Source organism: Pogona vitticeps, chromosome 4, assembly GCF_051106095.1.
Source record: "Pogona vitticeps strain Pit_001003342236 chromosome 4, PviZW2.1, whole genome shotgun sequence".
NCBI classification, from domain to species: Eukaryota; Metazoa; Chordata; class Lepidosauria; order Squamata; family Agamidae; genus Pogona; species Pogona vitticeps.
In genome coordinates this window covers 24,293,544-24,320,154 of record NC_135786.1, presented here as the reverse complement: position 1 = coordinate 24,320,154, position 26,611 = coordinate 24,293,544, and the positions used below count along the sequence as shown (strand labels likewise).

The window sequence follows — 26,611 nt, the reverse complement described above, 5'->3', positions numbered from 1 at the left end:
CCGGAAGTGGATGGATCGTGGGCGCATCCTTGCCCTGGGTTTCCCACCAGCCCCTCAGCGTGCTGAACGAGCCCCCGTTTGCCAGAAAAGCCCCCCTCCTCCGGCGTCCCCATCAGCTCCCGGCTGCGGTGGGCAGGGCCAGAGCAACGTGGCGCCGTCCAGCCCCATCTGCTAACACACACACACAAACTTTTTTTGAGTCCTAGAGAGTTAAAAGGAAAACTTCGGATCCTTCATTCCCCCTGACATTCCGCCACGATCCAATCCGGTCTCGTCTCTTTCTTGGTCTGCCGGAGGTACAATATTCTGGTGAGGTAGGGGGGACTGCCCCAGCATCCGGGATGCGAATTCCCGATCCGGATTCTGGAAGCCCAATCGCCGCCTGGCCGGGGGCTGCGTATCCTAGCGGAGCCCCTCGCATCGGAAGGCGGGACGTGCCTCCCCTCGGCGCTCCGATCGATGGCTGGGAGACGCTGAACCGCTTCCTTTAGGGTCGGTTCCCGGAAACTCGCAGGGATTTCTCTCTTCCTTTGCCTGCTCTACTGGATCGGGCAACAAACTTCGGAGGTGAACTTTCTGTGCCTTTGCCATCATCGCCATGGGTAAGCGGAGGAAGGGCGGGCGGGGAGGGGAGACGGTTGCCGGGGGGGGGGTGAGTAGAGGGACATGGTTGTCTGTCTACAATTAGTTTTCTCTCCCAAAATCTCTTGATATTTAAATCTTCGCTCCCCCTCCCTTGTCTTCTCTCAGTAGTGGCTTAATATGCCTTACTCTCTATGTATTTGCATGGAAGGTTTAAATAAATAAAATGCTGGAGAAGAGAAAGTATCTGATAAAGTGGGCTCTGTATGTGTGTGCGCGCGCGCCTGTGTTGTGGCGATTTATAGCATCCCTAAAAGGGCTTTCAAAGTAAGTGAGATATTTAAGAAATGATTTTACCAAATCTGCTTCCCAGGTCAGTTTCCATGGCGGAGCAGAGATTCGAACCCTGTTGTGGGGAGTCCTAGTCTGTCACTCTACTCACTGCACCACACTGGGAATCCAGTGGATTACAGGCCATGAAAGCATGAGCCAGACAAGACTATTAGTATTCTTTTGTTGCTTTTTAAAGAAATTGATATTCTTGCTTTTTAAAGAAATGGATATTTAAAGAAAAGAATATTTGTTCAAGACTGTGTTGCTTTTTAAAGAAAGATGCTCTCGAAAACCCATTCAGGAACTTGTGGGCCTTCTGGTTTGAATTCCAGGCAGGGCCAAACCAAGACAGGAGGCCATCTGTCATGCTTGGTTTATCCTTTGCCACCCGAGGTGGTTATCTCACTCCGTTAAATGTGAAAACGTACTGTTGTCCTTGTAAAATTCCAGACCACTACACTGAACTCTTTGGGCTTTCCTTGTGAGCAGCTAAGGTGTTCAGCTGCAGTCGTCGCCAATTTATTTGGGTGTAAGCACTGTCAAATAGTGCACAGTTTGCTGCTAAGTAAACAAATTAGATTGGATTGTAAGGATGTAATCTAGTTTATGTCTGTTTGTTCCTGAAATACTTTTTTCTTGTTTCGTGCCAACATGTACTGTATTACAAAACAAATGTTTGTGGAAAAACAAGTCCTGCTGAAGTTAGTGGAACTTATTTCTGAGTAAGCAGGAACCGGAATATGGTGTGCGTGTGCTTTCTTGAACCATTTTAGTCTTTGTAAAGAAAACAGCCCACCAATATTTGGTCAGGCAAAATGTGGCATTTAGTTTAACTCACCTGCTTAGCATTGAATGGTTCACTTGTTTGTTGAAACAAAGATAGCAGAATGAAATTTGGTACATATATCCATAATCTTACTTTCTAGTTCAAATCTGAATGTCAGTACAATGTAGTATATTTTCTGAAGATCTAAATATTGGGACAAAAGGGCAATGTTCTGCATTAGAAGTAAAACAAAAACAAAAGATTATTGGGTTCCTACCCATTTTCAGAGAGGTGAAGAGAGGAGGAAATACAGTACTTCACATGCATTGGTCCATCCAAACTTTACAGTACAATGCTAACTATGTATAATCTTGTTGAATTTGATGGGAATTACTTCTAGTAATTATTCTAGTAATTATATTCCTCTTTGCATGTACTTGTGTATGCATGGATAGAGCAGAACATGGAAACATTACTTTTGAAATACAATTCCCAGAAACCTCTAAATAGCACAACCAGCGGCTCTGCTGTTTAGTGGATTCCAGGTGCTCTGGTGCAAAAAAAAAGTTAATTTTTTTTTAAAAAAATTCCAAATGTTTCCAAATTTTGGGAAGGAATAGTAGTTTTTGCTGTTAGCCCTGGGCCTTCAGGATAGGTTGGGACTATACAGTACGTAGATCTCAGTTAGCCTTAGAAACAAGCTACTCTAAAGATTTTTCAAGGCCAAATCCATGTGTCCCTTCCCAACTTCATCCCCAACTTCGTGTAATCCAATACAGCTGGAGGGCATCGGTTCCAGAAGGTACAAGTTCTCAGGTCAGAGTGTCCTTTTTAATCCTTCCCGAATCTGCAGTAGCTCCTCTTGTCTGATCTTTGGATCAGCCAGATCTAGCCTTGGTCTGGAGTGATTGAGGCTGGATTAAGGAAGGATCAAAAAGGATGGTTTTAGTGCAAAGCCCCCACTTTCCCTTTCAGCGCACTTGGCCTCCTGCCAATCCACTTCCCCAGCTCTTTTCCTAGCTTTTGATCCCTAAGTTGTCACCCATTTCTATGGTTTCACACAGGTTTGTTGTCTATCAGAAGGTAAGCTATTTAAGTTCTGTATCTCACAAACTGCCCCTTTCTGTACCTCCCTTTCTTTAAAGCAAACCCAGTTTCACAACCATATTTAAATTTGTGAGACTAAAATTTCACTTAAATGTGAGTTAATATCATGTGCTTAATCGGTGTGCAACACTTCATGATTTGTCAGGACAGATTCACTAATTTCCAGCTCCACAATATGCAAATTTACCTTAATAGTCACTCATTGTTTCAAAGATACTTATAATTATATGTCTTATTTTCATAAGGGTCACTGGCTTGTTTTTTCTATGCGACAGCTGACTCTTGCTGATAGCAGTAGGGTGGACAAAAGGAGTAGTTAGGTAGCATAGCATTCATCACATCAATCTTTGATAGCTACAACAGCCCTGTAAGGCGGGACATAAGACTCAAGGATCGATTTCCGGGGTCAAGGGTGAACCCTGGCCCCTACCGCCGGAAGGGGCGGGGTTCTGGGTGACGTCAGGGGGTTGTGGAGGCCCCTGTGGACCTATAGGAGGTTTACCTAGAGTTGGGGGACCCCCGTGACCCTAGGGAGGCTTGAGGATTGACTCCGAAGGGTTGGGCCAGCCTGCTTCCTTGTAGACCAATAGGCGCCATTGGAGGGTCTGTGTAGAAAAGTGGGTGGTCCTAAGGCATGCCTGAGTATGCCTTAGGCCACCTGGGCATGCCCTGAGGCTTCCTGGGTCTGAAACTCCACAGCGGCGAATTCGGGGCCCTTCTGCGCGCACTTGCCGCTCTTTGCAGTGGCTGTGACGCTTTGGAGATTATGGCCGACAAGCAAAACCTGCAACAAGTTCAAGAGTACAGAAAATAAAAACCCACATTTGTAGTAAAACTATTTTAAGACCTGTTCAGAGTAAAACATTTCCCACATTTTATACTCTTGGTCTTTTCCTAGAACCTGTGTGTGCGTGTGTGTGTATGTGTGTGTGTGTTTAATTTTCTTTTTATTATATAAAATCCATCGATGTTAACACCGTGACACCAGGGTGCAGTTAATAATCATCTATACACCATCCTTCTAACCAATGATAGAATAAGACCCATGTTTGATAATATTTTGTATCTTCTTTTCCTTTGATTTTCAGTGTTAGTCTATCCATTTTGGCGCAGTCCGATATCTTTTTAATTATTTCTTGACTTGTAGGTGTTTCTTCATTTTACCAGTACTGTGCCTATATAACCCTCGCAGCAGTTGAAACAGGCAGTAATAAATATACATTTTGTTTATCAACAATTTCTGGTATTATACCTAACAGAAAGAGCTCTGGCCTAAAACCTGCATGTTTTTGGATTATTTTAACAAGACATTTTTGTTCAATGTGTGTGTGTGTGTGTGTGTGTTAAAACACCATTTTAATTTTAATTGTCTATGAACCATCCCACATTTTAAGCCAAAGGATTCAGACAGAGTTTGAACAGTTTTCATAATGCCTATAGACATTTAAAAAAAGGTTGCAGCTTAAAGACAATATGTAACTATACAAAACATCAGGAGGCCCCTACAGGGCAATGGGAAACGATTGGAGGGGTGCGGGGGTGTTTGTTTAGAAAGGGGGTGTGCTTTAGATGATGTCTTGGCAAGCCCACAGCAGTTGCTGAAATGCCACGGCAATGTTTTCTGGGCCACTCTGCGTAGCCTGCAGCTCTTTGCAGAGATCCATGCGTCTTGGAGGATGGCTCACAAAGAAAACCTGCAATAAGTTGAAGAGTAGAAAAAATAAATAAAAAAACCCATTTTAGTAAAAGTAATTTAAGACTATTCAAAATAATTTTCGACACCTTTTTACAACCAAGGAAGATACCTAGAATATCTGTGCGCTTGTTAAAATCCCCTTTTGATTTTCCAAGAAGTATTCTAATTAATATAAATAATAGTCACAAGTAACTAAAAATATCAGCGGTTATTTTATGCTGGAGTTATTTCAGCCTCATATGATGCCTTTAGTAGACATGATTGGGAGATACCTTTCTGGGAGGGTGTGTGTGTGTGTGAGACCAAATGTTCCTAGCCTGTCTCTATGTCAAAGGGGGGAGGGCATCTCTTTGTTTGTTTTGTTAACTCTTACAATTCTCCTGGGTAGCAGGAGTAGTTTAACCAAAAGCATTGAAGATAGGGGATGTTTCTCAATGGCTTTAAGACCTGTCCTAAGTAAAATATGTTCAACATTTTTATACTCATGGTCTTTTCCTAGAATCTCTCTCTCTCTCTCTCTTTGTTTAAGTGACTACCCCTTTTTTTTTTAGTCAGTGTTGAAAATTGGAAATAGTCTGTTGAGGTCCTGTTGTTCAAAGCAGTGTTGTTTTTAGTTTTCTGTTAGCTGTTCAACTGTAAGTAAATGAAATCTTTTTATTTTGTCTCAGCGGGGGTCAGCTGGTGAGCAAAAGAGATGTACTAACCTGGGAATTTGAAGCTTCTCTGCTTTCATTTTTTAAAAGGTAAATTTCTACAGGCAGTGACCAAATGTTCCTGCCCTGTCTCTATGTCAAAGAGGGCATCTCTTTGTTTAAGTGCCTTTACCCCTCTTTTTAACAGTGTTGAAATTGGAAATAGTCTGTTGAGGCCCGGTTGTTCAAAGCAGTCTTGTTTTTTAGTTTTCTGTTAGCTGTTCAGCTGTAAGTAAATGAAATCTTTTTATTTTGTCTCAGCGGGGGTCAGCTGGTGAGCAAAAGAGGTGTACTAACCTGGGAACTTGAAGCTATTTGTTTTGTTAACTCTTACAATTCTCCTGGGCAGCAGGAGTAGTTTAACCAAAAGCATTGGAGATAGGGGATGTTTCTCAATGGCTTTAAGACCTGTCCTAAGTAAAATATGTGCAACGTTTTTATACTCATGGTCTTTTCCTAGAATCTCTCTCTCTCTCTCTCTTTGTTTAAGTGACTACCCCTTTTTTTCTTTAGTCAGTGTTGAAAATTGGAAAATAGTTTGTTGACGCCTGTTGTTTAAAGCAGTCGTTTTTTGTTTTCTGTTAGCTGTTCAACTGTAAGTAAATGAAATCTTTTTATTTTGTCTCCTACTAATGTTGCAGCATGGGTTACTGAGACTGTAAGTGCTAGCTGATGAGCAAAGGGGGTGTACAACGCTGGGGAACTTGAAGCTAATTCAGGTTGTCAATTCCTGTACTTCTCCTGTGCAGATAGAGTGATTTAGCCAAAAACATTGAAGATAGGGGATGTTTTTCAATGGCTTTAAGACCTGTCCAGAGTAAAACATTTTCCACATTTTATACTCATGGGCTTTTCCTAGAATCTCTGTGTGTATATTAAAACCCCATTTTAATTATCTAAGAACCACCCCGTACAGTTTTAAGCAACAGTGCTTTTAGAGTTTTTAAGTTGTATTTCCCCCTGATGGGCGCTCGAAGATTTTACCAAGTAAATATTTCTACACGTCCATCATCTTATCCAGAGGTCAACCTTTGTGGATCATTCTGCAAAATACAAAACAAGACCAAATAGATTTAAAACAGTGCATAATGTGAATTTGCGTGCTTTTGCAGCCTGGGGTAATGCACCTGAAATTCTCCATCCCTGAAAATATCTACAGTACAGTTATAGTGTACACTGAGACCAGTTTGCTAACCATGTATGTTCAGTTATATAGCAGACACAGCAAGGAAACTTCATTTTCATGACATAAAACTTCATTTTCATGACATACAATACTTTTACACAACTAAATGTATCAACTAGCTGTATCATAGTTAACTTACTCCAAAAATATCTGCTAGACATAACCTGTCTTAACTAATGGGGGTATTAAGTCTCAAAGGACAAGCTTCGCCCACTTCTGAGATTATACATATTAGCTTGCTTTGTTTGGCGATTGGTCTTCAGAATTAAGCATGCAGCTCCTTGGAAGACTAGTTTCACAAAATGTGTAGGATTGTTTTAATTCTTGAACAGAATGGCATCTTTTCTGTGCAGGCCTCTCCAGGAAGTTAGAATTCAAGGTAACTTTTTTTAAAAAGTTGAACTAAAACTGTGCTCACGACCTGGGGTTCAAATCCCAGGTAGCCGGCTCAAGGTTGACTCAGCCTTCCATCCTTCCGAGGTCGGTAAAATGAGTACCCAGCTTGCTGGGGGGGCAATGTGTAGCCTTTATAATTAAAATTGTAAACCGCCCGGAGAGTGCTTGTAGCGCTATGGGGCGGTATATAAATCCAATAAATAAATAAATAAATAAATAAATAATGCCACCAGGCAGATGATATAGAACTATTAAAACAAGGCCAAATTGATTTAAAAACATTACATAAAGTGAACTGAGTGTTTTGCCATGCCCATCCTGTAGCAAGGTTCCACAACTAATTTTATATACATACGGTATATGTTTGTCAACCTTTTTGTGGCTGAGTATAGCCATCAGTGTTGAAATGGAATTAGTCTGTTGATGCCTCTTGCTTAAAGCATCCTTGTTTTTAGTTTTCTGTTATCTGTTCAGCTGTAAGTAAATGAAATATTTTTACTGTATTTTGTCTCCTACTAATGTCTCAGCCTGGGTTATTGAGACTGTAAGTGCCAGCTGATGCAGACTTTGTTTGTTTTCATTGAGATTGTACCAGTTCATTGGCAGAAATCCCTAATCTACCATGGAAAACTCACTGGGTGTTGGTACTAGCAAAGTCATTTTTAAATATGTCACAGACCAGGATTATAAAAGCTTCTTATGTCTGTCAAACCTTGAAATATGAAATAAAACTTTTAAAATGAAATGTAATATGCTATATCATTATTAAAACACAGAATTGGGTCTGAAAATATTAATGTTTAACAAGATTATTTAAAATTAAAATCTACACTATACATTTTTCCTGTTTCAATCGTATTAGCCTAAATTCCCACATGAAAGGAAAGGCCATGTGGTGTAGGGTTAGACCCAACAGGCACACATTTTAAAACTCTGAGATATTTTAACTATGAGACCTGTTTCAAACATGTTAGCTTCTTTCTGTTACATCTACAGAGAAATGATCAGTCTGCTAGGCCTTGTAGTTCTACACAGCTGTTATATTGTTACATCTTTATTAACACACAGAAATGGGGATTGTCAATATAATTGTTAGTAGGTTTATTTAAAATTAAAATAGCATGAATTATAAATGAATCTATAGAACATGGCTTTTTAAAACACATGTTTTGAGACCTTTTCAAAGAAAAAGGGGTGCATGCCTTGACAGGTTCAATAAGAAGGGTGGTTAGGGAGGTAAGGGTTACACCCCCCCTCCCTGCCCTCCTCAGCATCCCAGCTTATCTCATTAAACATATGAGAAATAATGTGAGAAGCATACAAGGCCCTTCTTACATGCCCTGTCTACCTGTCTTCTAACACACAATGCTCAGAACCTGTGCAGGCTCCTGAGAGCTCTGAGGCTGCTAGGCCTTGTAGTTCTACACAGCTGTTATATTGTTACATCTTTATTAACACAGAGAAATGGGGATTGTCAATATAATTGTTAGTAGTTTATTTAAAATTAAAATAGCATGAATTATAAATGAATCTATAGAGCATGGCTCTTTAGAGTCCATGTTTTGAGACCTTTTCCAAGAAAATGGGGTGCATTCCTTAAGATAAACGACAAACGGGGGGGGATGGGTGCCCCCGAAAAAACACCCTCCACACCCTTCTAATCTATAGAACACATACTGGCACAGCCCTTGAACTACATGTTAGCCCATGTGGCTTTTCCTTAAGGCTAGAGGGTATAAAAGCTCTGTGTGTGTTTTTGGGGTGCTATCCCACGTGTCTGGTGGGATCCAAGAGGCCACACTAAACAGAGCTTGCTCTCTCTTGAAGCTGTGAATGGTCAAAGCTCATTGCTGTTACAAGATTTCTTATATCTGACTCACAGAAGATATGGCTAAGGTAAGACTCTTTCAAAAGTTACTATGGCAAATGGAATATTTTATAACAATAATATGTTTAATAGCCAATATTTCTATGCTCTTTTTTCTTTCTTTCTAGAATTTCATCACCAAGCCCCAGGTTCATTACAAAGGTGAGAGAATGGCTGTTTTAAAGGTGTTGTTCTGTTACATTAAGTAGCATAAGACAGATCCGTGTTTTAAAATTTTAATAAATGAACCTTTTATTTGTAGCCTTTTTTTGTACTAATGAAAGTCAAGAAGAGTAGTCAGAAAGAAGTAGTTTTAATGTGGTTTGTTTGATTTAAGTCTGGAAATCAAGCACTTCCTAACCATAAAGAAATTGTATTGCATGACACTGCTTTTCATTGAAGTTTTTAATAGACAGGTGTGCATATCCTGTCATTTTAAAAATTTCTCCAACTGCATATCCAAACATTTTCCAACTGAACATGTTTATGTTCAACAGTATGCTGAGAAAAAGGAATGCCACATAGCATTCCTATGCTGCTAAACTCTATAAAATACATGAAAAAGTGAAATATAAAATATTGAAAAAGAAGGAATATTTCTGGAGACAGAAAGACAAAGTAGCAGAACATCTAACGAAACATTGGGATGGGGGGGCAGGAAAGAAGAGAGAGGTAATGAACATATATGGGGTCAAGAATACTTTGTTTAGTTAAGGGGGAAATATGTTTTATTATCATAAACAGGAAATAAACTTTATTTATTATATTTGTTTCCTGCCACACTGCCAGAATACAACTCCTGCCGATACAAAACACAATATAAAGTGACTTAGGTTCATTTATTAAAATTTTAAAACACGGATCTGTCTTATGCTACTTAATGTAACAGAACAACACCTTTAAAACAGCCATTCTCTCACCTTTGTAATGAACCTGGGGCTTGGTGATGAAATTCTAGAAAGAAAGAAAAAAGAGCATAGAAATATTGGCTATTAAACATATTATTGTTATAAAATATTCCATTTGCCATAGTAACTTTTGAAAGAGTCTTACCTTAGCCATATCTTCTGTGAGTCAGATATAAGAAATCTTGTAACAGCAATGAGCTTTGACCATTCACAGCTTCAAGAGAGAGCAAGCTCTGTTTAGTGTGGCCTCTTGGATCCCACCAGACACGTGGGATAGCACCCCAAAAACACACACAGAGCTTTTATACCCTCTAGCCTTAAGGAAAAGCCACATGGGCTAACATGTAGTTCAAGGGCTGTGCCAGTATGTGTTCTATAGATTAGAAGGGTGTGGAGGGTGTTTTTCGGGGGCACCCATCCCCCCCCGTTTGTCGTTTATCTTAAGGAATGCACCCCATTTTCTTGGAAAAGGTCTCAAAACATGGACTCTAAAGAGCCATGCTCTATAGATTCATTTATAATTCATGCTATTTTAATTTTAAATAAACTACTAACAATTATATTGACAATCCCCATTTCTCTGTGTTAATAAAGATGTAACAATATAACAGCTGTGTAGAACTACAAGGCCTAGCAGCCTCAGAGCTCTCAGGAGCCTGCACAGGTTCTGAGCATTGTGTGTTAGAAGACAGGTAGACAGGGCATGTAAGAAGGGCCTTGTATGCTTCTCACATTATTTCTCATATGTTTAATGAGATAAGCTGGGATGCTGAGGAGGGCAGGGAGGGGGGGTGTAACCCTTACCTCCCTAACCACCCTTCTTATTGAACCTGTCAAGGCATGCACCCCTTTTTCTTTGAAAAGGTCTCAAAACATGTGTTTTAAAAAGCCATGTTCTATAGATTCATTTATAATTCATGCTATTTTAATTTTAAATAAACCTACTAACAATTATATTGACAATCCCCATTTCTGTGTGTTAATAAAGATGTAACAATATAACAGCTGTGTAGAACTACAAGGCCTAGCAGACTGATCATTTCTCTGTAGATGTAACAGAAAGAAGCTAACATGTTTGAAACAGGTCTCATAGTTAAAATATCTCAGAGTTTTAAAATGTGTGCCTGTTGGGTCTAACCCTACACCACATGGCCTTTCCTTTCATGTGGGAATTTAGGCTAATACGATTGAAACAGGAAAAATGTATAGTGTAGATTTTAATTTTAAATAATCTTGTTAAACATTAATATTTTCAGACCCAATTCTGTGTTTTAATAATGATATAGCATATTACATTTCATTTTAAAAGTTTTATTTCATATTTCAAGGTTTGACAGACATAAGAAGCTTTTATAATCCTGGTCTGTGACATATTTAAAAATGACTTTGCTAGTACCAACACCCAGTGAGTTTTCCATGGTAGATTAGGGATTTCTGCCAATGAACTGGTACAATCTCAATGAAAACAAACAAAGTCTGCATCAGCTGGCACTTACAGTCTCAATAACCCAGGCTGAGACATTAGTAGGAGACAAAATACAGTAAAAAGATTTCATTTACTTACAGCTGAACAGATAACAGAAAACTAAAAACAAGGATGCTTTAAGCAAGAGGCATCAACAGACTAATTCCATTTCAACACTGATGGCTATACTCAGCCACAAAAAGGTTGACAAACATATACCGTATGTATATAAAATTAGTTGTGGAACCTTGCTACAGGATGGGCATGGCAAAACACTCAGTTCACTTTATGTAATGTTTTTAAATCAATTTGGCCTTGTTTTAATAGTTCTATATCATCTGCCTGGTGGCATTAGTTCAACTTTTTAAAAAAAGTTACCTTGAATTCTAACTTCCTGGAGAGGCCTGCACAGAAAAGATGCCATTCTGTTCAAGAATTAAAACAATCCTACACATTTTGTGAAACTAGTCTTCCAAGGAGCTGCATGCTTAATTCTGAAGACCAATCGCCAAACAAAGCAAGCTAATATGTATAATCTCAGAAGTGGGCGAAGCTTGTCCTTTGAGACTTAATACCCCCATTAGTTAAGACAGGTTATGTCTAGCAGATATTTTTGGAGTAAGTTAACTATGATACAGCTAGTTGATACATTTAGTTGTGTAAAAGTATTGTATGTCATGAAAATGAAGTTTTATGTCATGAAAATGAAGTTTCCTTGCTGTGTCTGCTATATAACTGAACATACATGGTTAGCAAACTGGTCTCAGTGTACACTATAACTGTACTGTAGATATTTTCAGGGATGGAGAATTTCAGGTGCATTACCCCAGGCTGCAAAAGCACGCAAATTCACATTATGCACTGTTTTAAATCTATTTGGTCTTGTTTTGTATTTTGCAGAATGATCCACAAAGGTTGACCTCTGGATAAGATGATGGACGTGTAGAAATATTTACTTGGTAAAATCTTCGAGCGCCCATCAGGGGGAAATACAACTTAAAAACTCTAAAAGCACTGTTGCTTAAAACTGTACGGGGTGGTTCTTAGATAATTAAAATGGGGTTTTAATATACACACAGAGATTCTAGGAAAAGCCCATGAGTATAAAATGTGGAAAATGTTTTACTCTGGACAGGTCTTAAAGCCATTGAAAAACATCCCCTATCTTCAATGTTTTTGGCTAAATCACTCTATCTGCACAGGAGAAGTACAGGAATTGACAACCTGAATTAGCTTCAAGTTCCCCAGCGTTGTACACCCCCTTTGCTCATCAGCTAGCACTTACAGTCTCAGTAACCCATGCTGCAACATTAGTAGGAGACAAAATAAAAAGATTTCATTTACTTACAGTTGAACAGCTAACAGAAAACAAAAAACGACTGCTTTAAACAACAGGCGTCAACAAACTATTTTCCAATTTTCAACACTGACTAAAGAAAAAAAGGGGTAGTCACTTAAACAAAGAGAGAGAGAGAGAGAGATTCTAGGAAAAGACCATGAGTATAAAAACGTTGCACATATTTTACTTAGGACAGGTCTTAAAGCCATTGAGAAACATCCCCTATCTCCAATGCTTTTGGTTAAACTACTCCTGCTGCCCAGGAGAATTGTAAGAGTTAACAAAACAAATAGCTTCAAGTTCCCAGGTTAGTACACCTCTTTTGCTCACCAGCTGACCCCCGCTGAGACAAAATAAAAAGATTTCATTTACTTACAGCTGAACAGCTAACAGAAAACTAAAAAACAAGACTGCTTTGAACAACCGGGCCTCAACAGACTATTTCCAATTTCAACACTGTTAAAAAGAGGGGTAAAGGCACTTAAACAAAGAGATGCCCTCTTTGACATAGAGACAGGGCAGGAACATTTGGTCACTGCCTGTAGAAATTTACCTTTTAAAAAATGAAAGCAGAGAAGCTTCAAATTCCCAGGTTAGTACATCTCTTTTGCTCACCAGCTGACCCCCGCTGAGACAAAATAAAAAGATTTCATTTACTTACAGTTGAACAGCTAACAGAAAACTAAAAACAACACTGCTTTGAACAACAGGACCTCAACAGACTATTTCCAATTTTCAACACTGACTAAAAAAAAAAGGGGTAGTCACTTAAACAAAGAGAGAGAGAGAGAGAGATTCTAGGAAAAGACCATGAGTATAAAAATGTTGAACATATTTTACTTAGGACAGGTCTTAAAGCCATTGAGAAACATCCCCTATCTTCAATGCTTTTGGTTAAACTACTCCTGCTACCCAGGAGAATTGTAAGAGTTAACAAAACAAACAAAGAGATGCCCTCCCCCCTTTGACATAGAGACAGGCTAGGAACATTTGGTCTCACACACACACACACCCTCCCAGAAAGGTATCTCCCAATCATGTCTACTAAAGGCATCATATGAGGCTGAAATAACTCCAGCATAAAATAACCGCTGATATTTTTAGTTACTTGTGACTATTATTTATATTAATTAGAATACTTCTTGGAAAATCAAAAGGGGATTTTAACAAGCGCACAGATATTCTAGGTATCTTCCTTGGTTGTAAAAAGGTGTCGAAAATTATTTTGAATAGTCTTAAATTACTTTTACTAAAATGGGTTTTTTTTATTTATTTTTTCTACTCTTCAACTTATTGCAGGTTTTCTTTGTGAGCCATCCTCCAAGACGCATGGATCTCTGCAAAGAGCTGCAGGCTACGCAGAGTGGCCCAGAAAACATTGCCGTGGCATTTCAGCAACTGCTGTGGGCTTGCCAAGACATCATCTAAAGCACACCCCCTTTCTAAACAAACACCCCCGCACCCCTCCAATCGTTTCCCATTGCCCTGTAGGGGCCTCCTGATGTTTTGTATAGTTACATATTGTCTTTAAGCTGCAACCTTTTTTTAAATGTCTATAGGCATTATGAAAACTGTTCAAACTCTGTCTGAATCCTTTGGCTTAAAATGTGGGATGGTTCATAGACAATTAAAATTAAAATGGTGTTTTAACACACACACACACACACACACATTGAACAAAAAATGTCTTGTTAAAATAATCCAAAAACATGCAGGTTTTAGGCCAGAGCTCTTTCTGTTAGGTATAATACCAGAAATTGTTGATAAACAAAATGTATATTTATTACTGCCTGTTTCAACTGCTGCGAGGGTTATATAGGCACAGTACTGGTAAAATGAAGAAACACCTACAAGTCAAGAAATAATTAAAAAGATATCGGACTGCGCCAAAATGGATAGACTAACACTGAAAATCAAAGGAAAAGAAGATACAAAATATTATCAAACATGGGTCTTATTCTATCATTGGTTAGAAGGATGGTGTATAGATGATTATTAACTGCACCCTGGTGTCACGGTGTTAACATCGATGGATTTTATATAATAAAAAGAAAATTAAACACACACACACATACACACACACGCACACACAGGTTCTAGGAAAAGACCAAGAGTATAAAATGTGGGAAATGTTTTACTCTGAACAGGTCTTAAAATAGTTTTACTACAAATGTGGGTTTTTATTTTCTGTACTCTTGAACTTGTTGCAGGTTTTGCTTGTCGGCCATAATCTCCAAAGCGTCACAGCCACTGCAAAGAGCGGCAAGTGCGCGCAGAAGGGCCCCGAATTCGCCGCTGTGGAGTTTCAGACCCAGGAAGCCTCAGGGCATGCCCAGGTGGCCTAAGGCATGCTCAGGCATGCCTTAGGACCACCCACTTTTCTACACAGACCCTCCAATGGCGCCTATTGGTCTACAAGGAAGCAGGCTGGCCCAACCCTTCGGAGCCAATCCTCAAGCCTCCCTAGGGTCACGGGGGTCCCCCAACTCTAGGTAAACCTCCTATAGGTCCACAGGGGCCTCCACAACCCCCTGACGTCACCCAGAACCCCGCCCCTTCCGGCGGTAGGGGCCAGGGTTCACCCTTGACCCCGGAAATCGATCCTTGAGTCTTATGTCCCGCCTTACAGGGCTGTTGTAGCTGTCAAAGATTGATGTGATGAATGCTATGCTACCTAACTACTAAAAGGTACATTAATGGGAGAGGGGGAAACAAGGGGAACCATTAAAGTTTTTGAGACAGTTCTGTGAAGCCAACATTTCCGTGAGCTGATTTTCAGATTGTGTACTCCAATAAGGCAGTGGCATTTTGTTAAGAGGAAAAAACAAAAACAAAAAGAGAGAGAAAGAAACAGCTTTCTCTATATGCCAGTGTGGTTGCATGTATTTAGACTTCATGACATACTAAACCTTCATTTAGGAGATTATTTAAAGAGTTACAAAGTTACCTTTAAAACGTAGTCAGTTACAGTTCTCTACAACCCTTATTGTTAGAGATAGTATTTTAAAAGTAACTATTTCCTTCTTAAAATTAACTAAAATTATCTTTTTAAAAAAAGCTGAAGGCTGCAAGCCACCGTGATACAAAACGTACTCTCCATCTCCCTATCAGCTCAACACACACAATAAGCAAGAGAAAGTAGCATAGGGCACATATATTTCTTCACCATCGCCTTCCTCTAAGTATAAAAGTAGCAAATGTTAAAATTAAACTGAAAAAGGAGTGAGGTTATTCCTCATTGCCTGATGGTTGTAACATAACTTTATTAATGCATTTGTTCTTGCAGAAAATCATTATTTACAGGTAACTAGTTACTTGTAATAAGTTATTTCTAGTCCGGTTTTATTTAGTTGGAGGTGAATTCAGCTATTTGGTTTCTCATAAACTGCTTTTCACTGCAGGGCATTTCTGCAGATTTTGAATGCTGTTCCCAGAGAGGATCACGTGAGAATCGTATTTATATTTTTGATACAAAGCAAAAGTTCTTTTATTGTCTTTGCCAAACATTGAGAACTCTTTGTTTTAGAACTATTGAGGATTTATTTTGTCTATTTAAGCCATGGGGAATCTTATGTATTCATTCAGCAGATAAATTAGCTTTATCTGCTGCTCTTTTTCATTTATCAGCTTGTATAGCTGATCTATATTGCTTTTGTTCATTTCATGAACACTCATGGGAACTTTTGTGTGCTAGCACAAGATCCAAATTTAATAAATAAGTGGTAATACACATGTCAATAACTATTTTTAATTGCAATCCTGTACACCCACACAGGGAAGTATCTATAGGACTGCACTGTAAGTGGCACAAATTCAGTGCCAGCTGAATTTATGGCCATCAGATGATTATTCCAGAAGTTAGGAAGCACAGAGTAAACTGTTGCCGCCGATTTCAAAGGTGTTGCTGCTGTAACAGGAAATCTATTGCCAGTTAATTCTCCAGCCACTTTTTCTTCCCATTTATAAATTAATACAGCACCAGGCTAGGCAAGAGGCTATATTATCATCAAAGCCCACAAGTCATTAGTAGCCGTAACAGTAATGAAAACGACAGGAGAATCTAATTGAATTAGATTCAATTCAATTCACACAACATTTACAGCAGCACCATATGTGCTTAATAGAGTTTGCAGGTAGAAGTTAATGAACCTTACAGAATCATGGGCAGCTATATGGATGCCATGTTTTTTCTGCTTTTTAGTGCTCTTGGAAGAATACTTGCAAACTCTTAGCACAGACAAAAAAGGAAGAAAATCTTAAAAGTAACAGAGTGTGTCAAATGTAATAAGGGCTTGTATTAACTTTAATCCCAGAAAATGAAATATTTCTATATTATATCTCTCATATCTAGAATTTTATCCTTTTGGACTATCAGAAACTTAGCATCTTGAACTAAAGCATCAAGGCTGCAACCTGATGTACCCTCTAATTACAGAATTAATCCGTATTGGAACGGTGGCTGCAGGTCGAAAAGTCTGTAGGTCGAGTCTCCATTGACCTACAATGCACTGAAAACTGATTAATCCCGTAACCATTTTGATTTTTTTCTGGTCTGTAGGTCGATTCTCCGGCTGCAAGTCGAACCTAAATTTTGCAGCCAGAGAAGTCTGTAACTCGAAAAGTCTGTAAGTCGAGCCGTCTGTAAGTCGAGGGTCCACTGTACTCTTTTGCAAGAACAATCCTTTTGACCTTTGTGGGATATCCTTCTAAGATCAAACTTTAATAGTCGTAGCCAGACTAGGTTAGATGCCTATGGGTCCCACTGAAATCAGTGCCGCAGGACAGGCATAATTTAAGTTTCTTAATTTCATTAGAATCTAAGTATAGCTTATCATAAGCATTTTGTGGAGGGAAAATAGTGTCTCTTTATGGAGCTTGTCTCTAAATGCTTAGACACTAACAGAGAGATCAATTAACCATTGACGGTCCTGTGGTAGTGTGAGATCTACAATGTGGAAAATTTTTCAGATTTCTTTTAACAACTCTCAGAGATCCCTCAGCTACGTGCTGGTTGTAGGATTTGAGAAGCTGTAGTCCCAAAATAACAGATAATTCCCATCTCTGAAGATCAATAAATTAATAGTACCAATTCAATAAACTAAGAGCTGATAGTATTTTCCTCAGTGAATTAAGTATCTGGCTTTGGAACACAATTTCCCACTGTGCATCTCAGAAGAGCCAGCCTGTTTAGCCATGGGCAAGCTACACAACCCCAGGATGCCCCCAGAAGAAGGGAATGGCCAACCACTTCTGAGTACTCTGTATCTAGAAAACCCTGAGAAGGATCACCATAAGTCAGAATTGACTTGACGGCACATGATCATTATTATAGGCGTCGGGTACTGCATAAAGCTGTTATCCAGTGCTGTGTAACTGGAAAGACAGCATGCACCCAAACATTATAGCATAGCTTTACCAAAGATATTACTTGAGATACATAGGTGCCACCCATTTTGCATAGGTCTAAGCTAGGCAAAGTTTTAACACCAGGTGTTTCTCAATGAACATCTTTGGAAGGTAACTTTTGTAAAGGACTAAGAATCATTTGAAGTTTTCAATAACTGACAAGTGGGATCTGCCATTAAATCTTGCAAGATGAAGTTTTCCTGTTCAGGCTGCTCTGCTCCATTCCTTTACCACATTAATTTCCCAAGGCTTATTTTGCTCCAAAGAGCTGTCCAGTGCTTTGTGGAAACTGAGAAAGCCCATTCTTTGTTCATCCCTTTTTGAGGTTTCTCACTTTATGTATCCTCTCTCCTCACCCAAATATGTTTTGTTGTTCTGCAGACTGTGCTGGGGAGGTTGTCTCTCATGTGTAGATTTTGAAGTTCAGACATTCACCATTACAGTCCCCTATAAATATGTAAAGGCTGTAGCCAGTCCCAGGAGAGCTGCCAAACACAGGCAAGTCTATTGTTCAGTAATAACAAATGAATTCTAGAAGTTCTATTTCTAGCAAGAGTGGAGATTTTGTAAAGCTAATGGGTCTTAATTGCCCATTCAAGATGCTTTGCATTACAATGTGAATGGCTCACAAAACAATACACTGTTTCTGGGAGAATCCATTTCTTTCCACCTACTGTGAGGATTCTAGCTAAATTCATACAGGAAAGGAAAGTTTAGGGTGGGGTATCTGCATAATTATCTCTGCTAAATAGGAAGCCCCAGTGATCTATTCCTGTAAATCCTGGCTCCACAACACCATTGATGAGGAACCTTTTGCTATCTACATGATTTTTCCACTTCAGCTCCCATAAGAAGGAGGTTTATGGGAGCTGAAGTGCAAAACAGCTGGAGACTATAAGATATTCCCACCATTACTCTAAAATGGGGTCTTTCCTCAAGACTCACTTTAATACGGAAAACTTTGAACTGATCAGCCGTTTAGTGACATATATCAAGAAGAATGTGGTATTGTTTTCTTTTGTAGGAACATGTGATTCTGCCTGTAAAACAGAATCCAGTTGGTAGACAAGATTCATCCAGCTGAGTTGATGATGACTTAAATAATCTCTGATTAACTGAGCACTCAAACAGGCTCTCCTAGTTTTAAGTAACATTAGATACGATAGTGGGAAGAAGAGGCATGGCAGTATGATAAGAGGATACAAGATAGTCAACATGGCAAGTGCCCAGAGGTTTTGTATTTCATGGGTTATTAGAACAAAGCACCAACCACTTGTTTTTCTGCACAGTTCCTAGTGGGTAGGAAGAAGTGGCACAGATGTTCTGTGTGCTGAAGGCTGTAACAGTAGCAGAAACCAACAAAGACATATGTAAAGCTCTGTTGCCTGCAAGCTGTTGACAATTCAGTCAGGCAACAATTGTCTAGGATGCCCAGCAGAGGAATTTAACTGACTGGTCTGTTCTTCATCACTGTCACATGAAGACTTGAATTCACCAGTGGCATATGAGGTGAAAGCAGCAAGGAACTGGCTTCAGGGAGACAGAAGACAGAAAATGTTTGCTGCCTGGAGTCCTTTTAAAATGGCTCCTAGTCTATGTGGCAGCTGCCACCACATGACAAGCTGATGATATGATCTTTCCCATTCAGACCTAGATTTTTTTATGTCTACAATGGATCTTCAAAGGGAAGGAAAGAGAGATGATATCCCATTTTGCATACCATTACTTGGTAGTAAGACCCACAGAGAGCAATATAATTTACCTCCCTGTAGCCAGGAATAGGCTTACACTGCCAGTCTACCTAACATTAAACTATGCTGCCTCTACGGGGACATGGTGGCACTGCAGGTTAAACTGCAGAAGCCTCTGTGCTGCAAGGTTGGAAGACCAGCAGTTGTAAGATCGAATCCACATGTTACAGTGAGCTCCCGTCACTTGTCCCAGCTCCTGCCAACGTAGCAGTTCGAAAGCATGTAACGGTGTTCTGTGTCTAGGCACGCTGGCCATGTGACCACAGAAACTGTCTTCAGACAAACGATGGCTCTACGGCTTGGAAACAGGGATGAGCACCACCCCCTAGAGTTGGACATGACTGGACTAAATGTCAAGGGAAACCTTTACCTTTACCTTTATGCTGCCTCTAGTAGGTGCTGATTTCTTATCTCCTATAACTGTTGCAGCATAGAGTCTTCCAAAATCCTTGGAGACCAATAATACAGATACTATACTTTGGAGTTTAAAAGTGTTATATAGTGTATTAAATATTAATATTGAGCATTTTTTTCTTTGAAAAGATATGCTACCAGCATAGGCTTGCCATGTGCTGATTTCCTAAGTTGGCTCAGCTAGGTCCATCCTATGGATCCTATCCAGCTGACATCGGCCTTGACTGAGTTCATGTAGAAGTGGTGGAATTTAAGTTAGTCTGATAACTGTTTTAGCTGGGTTGAGGCTTAGGAATTGTGTATTCACATTATGCAAAACAATTGCACCAATTTTCCCTATCAAGTGTTGACAAAGCAGTTTTCAGAATGAAAGATTGCCTTTCCATGAATCCAGAAGCAGGTTTCTAATTGCAGGTAGCTAAATCAAATAGAGTTAAGTGTAAGCTATTAAGGAAGATAGCATTTTGTTTGTGCACTGTGCTTGTGACTTGAGATAAGCTAATTCAGTATAGGCAAAGGTTGATTAAAGGTGTGTGTTGTCAAGTTCTGGATTTTTTACTTTTGCCCCTAGGCTAATATTGTCAAGGGGACCACATAAATCTAATTTCTGTTTTTATCAAGATATGCATCTTCCCTATAAGTTGTATTAAAATGTGGATGAAACCTCACTGGTGGTGTTCTTGATCTACAGGACAAGGGCTGATAATTCTTCTGTTGTCTTCAACCGTCTCACTCCTTGGTGGGCTGATCTTTGGGTATGAGCTTGGAATTATCTCCGGGGCCTTGTTGCAGCTGCAAGTGGACTTTCATCTTGGCTGCTTTGAACAAGAAGTCCTTGTGAGCTCTTTACTCATTGGAGCTCTCCTAGCCTCTTTGGTTGGTGGAATCTTCATTGACCGACAGGGAAGACGGAAGGCAATATTGGTCAGCAATGCAGTTTTGCTGTGTGGCACTCTCATCATGATACTAACAGGGTCACTTATTTGGCTGGTATGTGGCCGCATGACTGTAGGTTTTGCCATTTCCTTGTCATCAATGGCCTGCTGCATATACGTCTCTGAAATGGTGGCTGCCCATCAGCGGGGTGTTCTGGTTTCCCTCTACGAAGCTGGCATAACGGTGGGCATTTTACTTTCATATGCGCTGAATTACCTGTTTGCAGACACCCACCAGGGATGGCGATACATGTTTGGCCTTGTCATTGGTCCAGCAGCCATTCAATTTCTCAGTGTCCTGTTCCTTCCAAAGACCTCTGTGAGTGTTAGTGTACGCTACAGCGATATTCACAAAAGCCTTATCCGGCTCCAGAAGAATGAAGATGGTGAAGATGCCATGCCAACAGGCCTTCAGGAAAAGCATTATTCTTTTGCAGACCTTTTCAGATCAAGGGACAACATGAGAAGCCGGACTCTGGTTGGCCTAGGATTGGTGCTCTTTCAGCAGTTCACCGGGCAGCCCAATATCCTTTGTTATGCTTCTACAATCTTCCGTTCTGTGGGATTTCAGAGTGATTCCTCTGCTGTCCTGGCTTCTGTTGGTCTCGGAGTGATGAAGGTCATTTCAACTGTTGTTGCCATGGCTCTTGCAGATAAAGCTGGCAGGAGAGCATTGTTGATGGCTGGATGTATGGTGATGGCCTTCTCAGTGACTATGATCGGCCTGACCAGCTATTCTACTCCCTTAGAGATGGCTAAACATTGTGAATTGCTCACTGGATCAAGCAACACTTCATTGACCTCAGCAAACCTCCCCATCAAGTCAGTGTCTCCCCAGCCAGTGGCATCGGGTGCTAGCGAACTTCCAGCAAAATCAACCTTTGTTATCACCGAAACTGCCAGTGTGGCCAAAACATTGGCCACTGTTAAAAATGGGGCAAGAATGACAACCACTCCTTCACACACTGAACAGACCCACTTTCTTAATCAGTCAGTTGAAAGAAATGAACACGGTACCTTCACATCTGTTGATGAGGCTCCTTTGAAGAAACATATGCTTCTAAATTGGATTACGTTACTAAGCCTGATGGCTTTTGTGAGTGCGTTCTCAATTGGCTTTGGACCAAGTAAGTCTTCTCCTTCTGCTTTCATGTTCCCTGGTAGAACAGCTCATTCATATGAATGAGTATGGATATGTATGAATGTACTGTATCTTCTTAGCTTTTCCAAGTCTGTGCAATAGTAGAGTGATTGCAATATAACCTAGGATGCGTGAATTCCTTAGAGCGGGGTAGGGAGCCTGTGATGTTGTTGGAATACAACTCCCATAATTTTTTACCATTTTAACCATGCTGGTTAAGGCTGATGGGAGCTGCAGTTGAATGACACTTGGAGGAACATATATCCTCCCATCCCTGCTTCCAGTACAAATTTGTATAATGACAAGCCGGTGTAGTGTCTCTAGTGTTCTCATCCCTGAAAACGAGGTCCTTTATTGTACAGTACCATAAAAATGGGACCTGCTTAAAGAAAGGCAGTCTAGAAAGGGGGAAGAAGGAGCTCATTTAAAAACAGCCACACTAGTTTAATCTTGGGAGAAATAAACCCATATTCTTTGGCTGCAGTTCTATACTCCCTTACTTGGGAGTAAGTCACATTTGCTTGTTTGCTTGATTGTTTGTTGTTCTCCCTGAGTTGCTTCTTGCTCAGTGACTTTCAAAGGTTCATATGTTGCTCCTTTTGAGTGCTTTTACACCATTGCTTCATCTACTCCATCACTTCCTTGCCAAGATCTCAGGAAATCTCCTCCTCCTCTACCTGATTTACTGCCCAAGATTTCTGAATTGGAGATGCTGGGGACTGGGATGGTGAATTAACTGCTCCAGTTCCTGCAGTGTTTGCACTCATTCAGGCTTTTCCCAATTGTTTTTCAAGAATTTCCTTTTACCTGTTGTTGTTCCAGGAACTAAAAATTATATATATATTATATTTGCATAAGTGGGGTAGGTGAATATGGTTCCAAAAGAGCAGCTAGTTCCTGAAACAGCAAACCTTCATATACATGCATGCATGCATGCATGCATGCATGCATCCATCCATCCATCCATATACTGTATATAGATGGCTGAGTGGGTGTGTAAATATATATATAGATAAATATTCTAAGTTGCACCTGCAGTTGGGCAGATGCGTGCTACCGTCTGGCTTGCAGAATGGCCAGTAAAACTTTATGAAGTTTTCAGTGGTTGTACATTTTGTCACATAACTGGTGTGAGATCTAAGTTTCCTTCTGTTACATGGGCAGTGAGTGACTGTCAGTCCTCTGCATATTTTCAGCTTTAACTTCTAGGAGCCTTAGCTACCATGTTTTCCCAAAAATAAGTCAGGGTCTTATATTAATGTTTTTTGTTGTGGGTGTGTTGTTGTGATAAGAGGGAGAGATTATCCGTCACTGTGATTGATGGGTGTCATTAGCTGGACATCCTTGCAGCTGGGTAGAGTTTGTGTAGATAATACATTTTTCTCTTAATTAGAAGGAGCTTCTCTCTCCTCCCTTCTTGTTAGCTCAGCTGCCACAGAGTATGGGGAAATGGATTAAGCCATTTTTTCCCAGATGTTACCAAGTACATCACATCAGGGCAAAAGCAGAACAGGAATATACATTGCAAGCAATGATCCTACTTTCAAACTGTCTCTGATCCACAGAATTGGAGAAAGGGAGATTAATCCTGATGACTGTCCAGTTCAACACCCTGCTAGTGCAGGAAATCCCAGCTAAAGCATCCTAGAGAGATGGTCATCCAACTTATTTTAAAATGCCCAATGAAGAAGATTCTACCACCTTCTGAATTAGGCTATTCCACAACTGTCATCTTAAAGAAGTTGTTCTGTTGTTTAGTTGACTAGAACAAGAAAGGAAAGAAAGAATTGTCAGTAACCTAAGTTCTCATTCTGATTATCTTGATATTTCTGAATATTTATCATCCAACCCACTAAGTCTAAATTCCCACCTACAGAATCTTTACCTGAGTCAGTTCTTTGTCAGAGCTAAACAAAAATAGTGCTTTGTGTTTCCGTTGTCCTCACTCGAGTTGTCTGCCTTCTTTTCTGTTGACACAGTGACCTGGCTTGTCCTCAGTGAGATCTATCCTGCCAGCATACGAGGAAGAGCCTTTGCCTTCTGCAACAGTTTCAACTGGGCTGCCAACCTGTTGATCAGTCTCACGTTCCTTGACCTCATTGGTTTGTATTGGCTTCGGTTGCTGCTGGTAGACTGTGTAACAATTTGCTTCACAGCAGGGCTGAAAACATGATCTGAGAAGGGTGGCTGGTTGGGCAGAGACACTTTCTGGGAGTTTAGCTGTAAGTGTTCCCCTTTTTCAGCCATCAAGACCCAGTGAGGACAGGCTGTGGTTTACCTCCTGCTTGGGATCTTAGCCCTTCAAAAGGGTGGACAGTTTTCCAAGGTGAACAGAATCTGCACTGGGGACCCCAGAATCAACTTGGGATTGTGCCACTGCTGCAGCAATACCACAGTTGCTGCAGCAGCGGTAATTCTAGCAGCATTCTATGGTATGGAGGTTGCTAGACTATCTTCCCACACCATAGACCCTGTAGAGCAGAGGCTTGCTATTTCTAAAATGATAAATGGAAAGCAAGCTATGATGAATTTTACCACAGTGGCCCAGTGTGTGGGATGCTGTGAAACTCACCTTCAGGTGGTTATTGTAGTAACCTCACAAGGTTGTTGTAAGGCTAAAAAATGAAATTGGGGGGAAGAAGCCACTGACATTGCTAAAAATAAAATAAACTGTAACAGTTAAGAACTACAGGTAGCTGGAACTGCTTCTGCTGAATGGATGTTCAGGAGTCTGAATCTGCTGTAGTGTTTTTCACCAGTACTTCACAGGGTGGATATTGCTCATTCATAGAATCAGAGGTGACTGGGCAGCATATAACAACCACAATAAGCTGTTCCCTATTTTTGCATGAGTGCAATTCAAAGGGGCCTGTTCAGACTTCTTTTATCTTCCACATGCATACAAACATGAAGAGATGATGATCTTTTTAGCCCTTGTGAATTTTTTGTCTTTAAAAATTGTATTCATTATAACAATGATACTAAAAAGGAAAAGCACCCTACAGATTGGCTATCAATATTTCATGTTATTGAAATGCTGATGGGTGTAACAAATAGAATCCTATTAGTTACACCCATCAGCATAGTACCACTGTGACCAGCTCCTACACAGGCTTGTTAATTTTTAAAATCATAACCTTCCTTTAAAGGGCTTGACTGGACCAAGCAGTTAAAGAATGAAAAAAAAAAGATATTCGCTTTATTACAAAATGACAACTAGCAGGGAAACAGATTTCAGCATCAACTTTTTCTTCAGTTACAGCCCAACTCCCAAAGACAACCTCCTCCTTCAGTTGCATTCTAACTTCTCTCTCTCTCTCTCTCTCACACACACACACACACACACACACAATTGGCCAAGGGTCTGTCACAGCCTCCTTTAATAGTGAGCTGCTGTAACCATTTGATAGTGAGCTGCTGTAACCATTGCTTGTCATGCACCAATTACCTGACTGAGGATATAACTGAAAATGCCTACTCCGGTTTCTTAACGTACAGCAGTTTGCAACTGAAAGTTGTGCTGCTTACATTATATCACAGCAGAAATATACCACGAGATACCATCTTCTATCTTACATTTTCTAACCACATTTTGTGGTTAATTTAATCTATTGCTGTGATATGTTCTGTGTATGGATTTGGTCCTTGCCAGACATTACCAAACAGAAGCCCAAGGATTGCCTTTAGGTGGGTTTTAATAAGTCCCCAAGCAGCACTACTCATATGTAATAAATGCAACAAGAGTCACTGCAGAAAAACAGTAGTGATATTTTATCACATGTTAAATCTGTTTTGTTACATCTTACAGATGCCATAGGCATATCATGGATATTCCTTCTCTATGGCCTGGTGGGAGTGATAGCCGTCTTGTTTATTTACCTTTTTGTACCAGAAACCAAAGGACAATCTTTAGAAGAAATAGACCAGCAGTTCTCAAAGAAGCGGTAAGTCCTGATCAGAACCCATAAAAGTTACCCTTTTGGGAGGGGGGGCAGCCCTTCTCAGAATCTCCCAGGCAGTGAGATTCTGGAGCTCAAAAAAAGTTAAAATTTCTAAACTCTGGTGTGTTGCACTTGTTGCTAGACAGCTAAATCCACAGTAGTTGACAATACCTACATGATGTATCTCAACATTTTTCTCATTGTTTGGCAGTTTGCTACAGAGAAGCCCCTTCTGGCAGAACCTTTGGAACAGAAGGCCGATCCACACACGTTCTCAGTACCAAAGAGTAGACCATTCTAGTGCCTCCTGAGATCAGAGCTGCGAGTGTTCTTACTTGTATGAAGAAGAAGCACTACCAGCATATCAGGATGCATTCTTCCGCCGTGATGGAAGAGTTGGGCTGTCTTGCACAAAGGAAGAGTCCTGGACTGTTCTGTGAAATCCCAGAGTTCATGTGGGTCACAGCATAATTTCCCTACTTTAAATATCTGTGTTCTGTTATACACCGAATTGAGCATCTTGGTCTTTAAGAAAGACTCTTCTTAACTGCATGCTTTTATAGCCTTGTGTCTGTTAAGAAGAGCCATAGATGATGTTCTCCCATGTATTCACAAATCCATTTTTTAAAAACAAAAGGGAAAAAAGCATTTGATGAATAAAGTATAGACTTTTGGCAACAGTGGTA

General features: G+C 40.1%; 1 protein-coding gene and 2 long non-coding RNA genes across 4 annotated transcripts; 1 reads left to right on the top strand and 2 right to left on the bottom strand.

Annotated features, from left to right (window-relative positions):
- Positions 1 to 197: 197 nt before the first annotated feature.
- Positions 198 to 26,611, top strand: SLC2A10 (solute carrier family 2 member 10). Of its 2 annotated transcripts, XM_078392695.1 has the most exons (6): positions 213 to 602; positions 14,548 to 14,829; positions 20,600 to 21,970; positions 23,964 to 24,086; positions 25,793 to 25,928; positions 26,137 to 26,611. In XM_078392695.1, the coding sequence occupies exons 3-6, from the start codon at positions 20,869 to 20,871 to the stop codon at positions 26,234 to 26,236; spliced, it is 1,461 nt and encodes a 486-aa protein (XP_078248821.1). In that variant the 5' UTR covers positions 213 to 602; positions 14,548 to 14,829; positions 20,600 to 20,868; the 3' UTR covers positions 26,237 to 26,611. The 2 variants fall into 2 exon arrangements, with proteins under 2 accessions (XP_078248820.1, XP_078248821.1); XM_078392694.1 differs by lacking the exon at positions 14,548 to 14,829 and having other exon boundaries at positions 198 to 602.
- On the bottom strand, positions 3,712 to 6,384 carry LOC140706606 (uncharacterized). Its single transcript, XR_013544790.1, has 2 exons — positions 6,161 to 6,384; positions 3,712 to 4,482 (listed from the first exon to the last, which is right to left on the bottom strand). It is a non-coding gene; the product is annotated as an uncharacterized LOC140706606 (long non-coding RNA).
- On the bottom strand, positions 9,524 to 9,837 carry LOC140706696 (uncharacterized). The gene is made up of 2 exons (XR_013544789.1): positions 9,679 to 9,837; positions 9,524 to 9,579 (listed from the first exon to the last, which is right to left on the bottom strand). It is a non-coding gene; the product is annotated as an uncharacterized LOC140706696 (long non-coding RNA).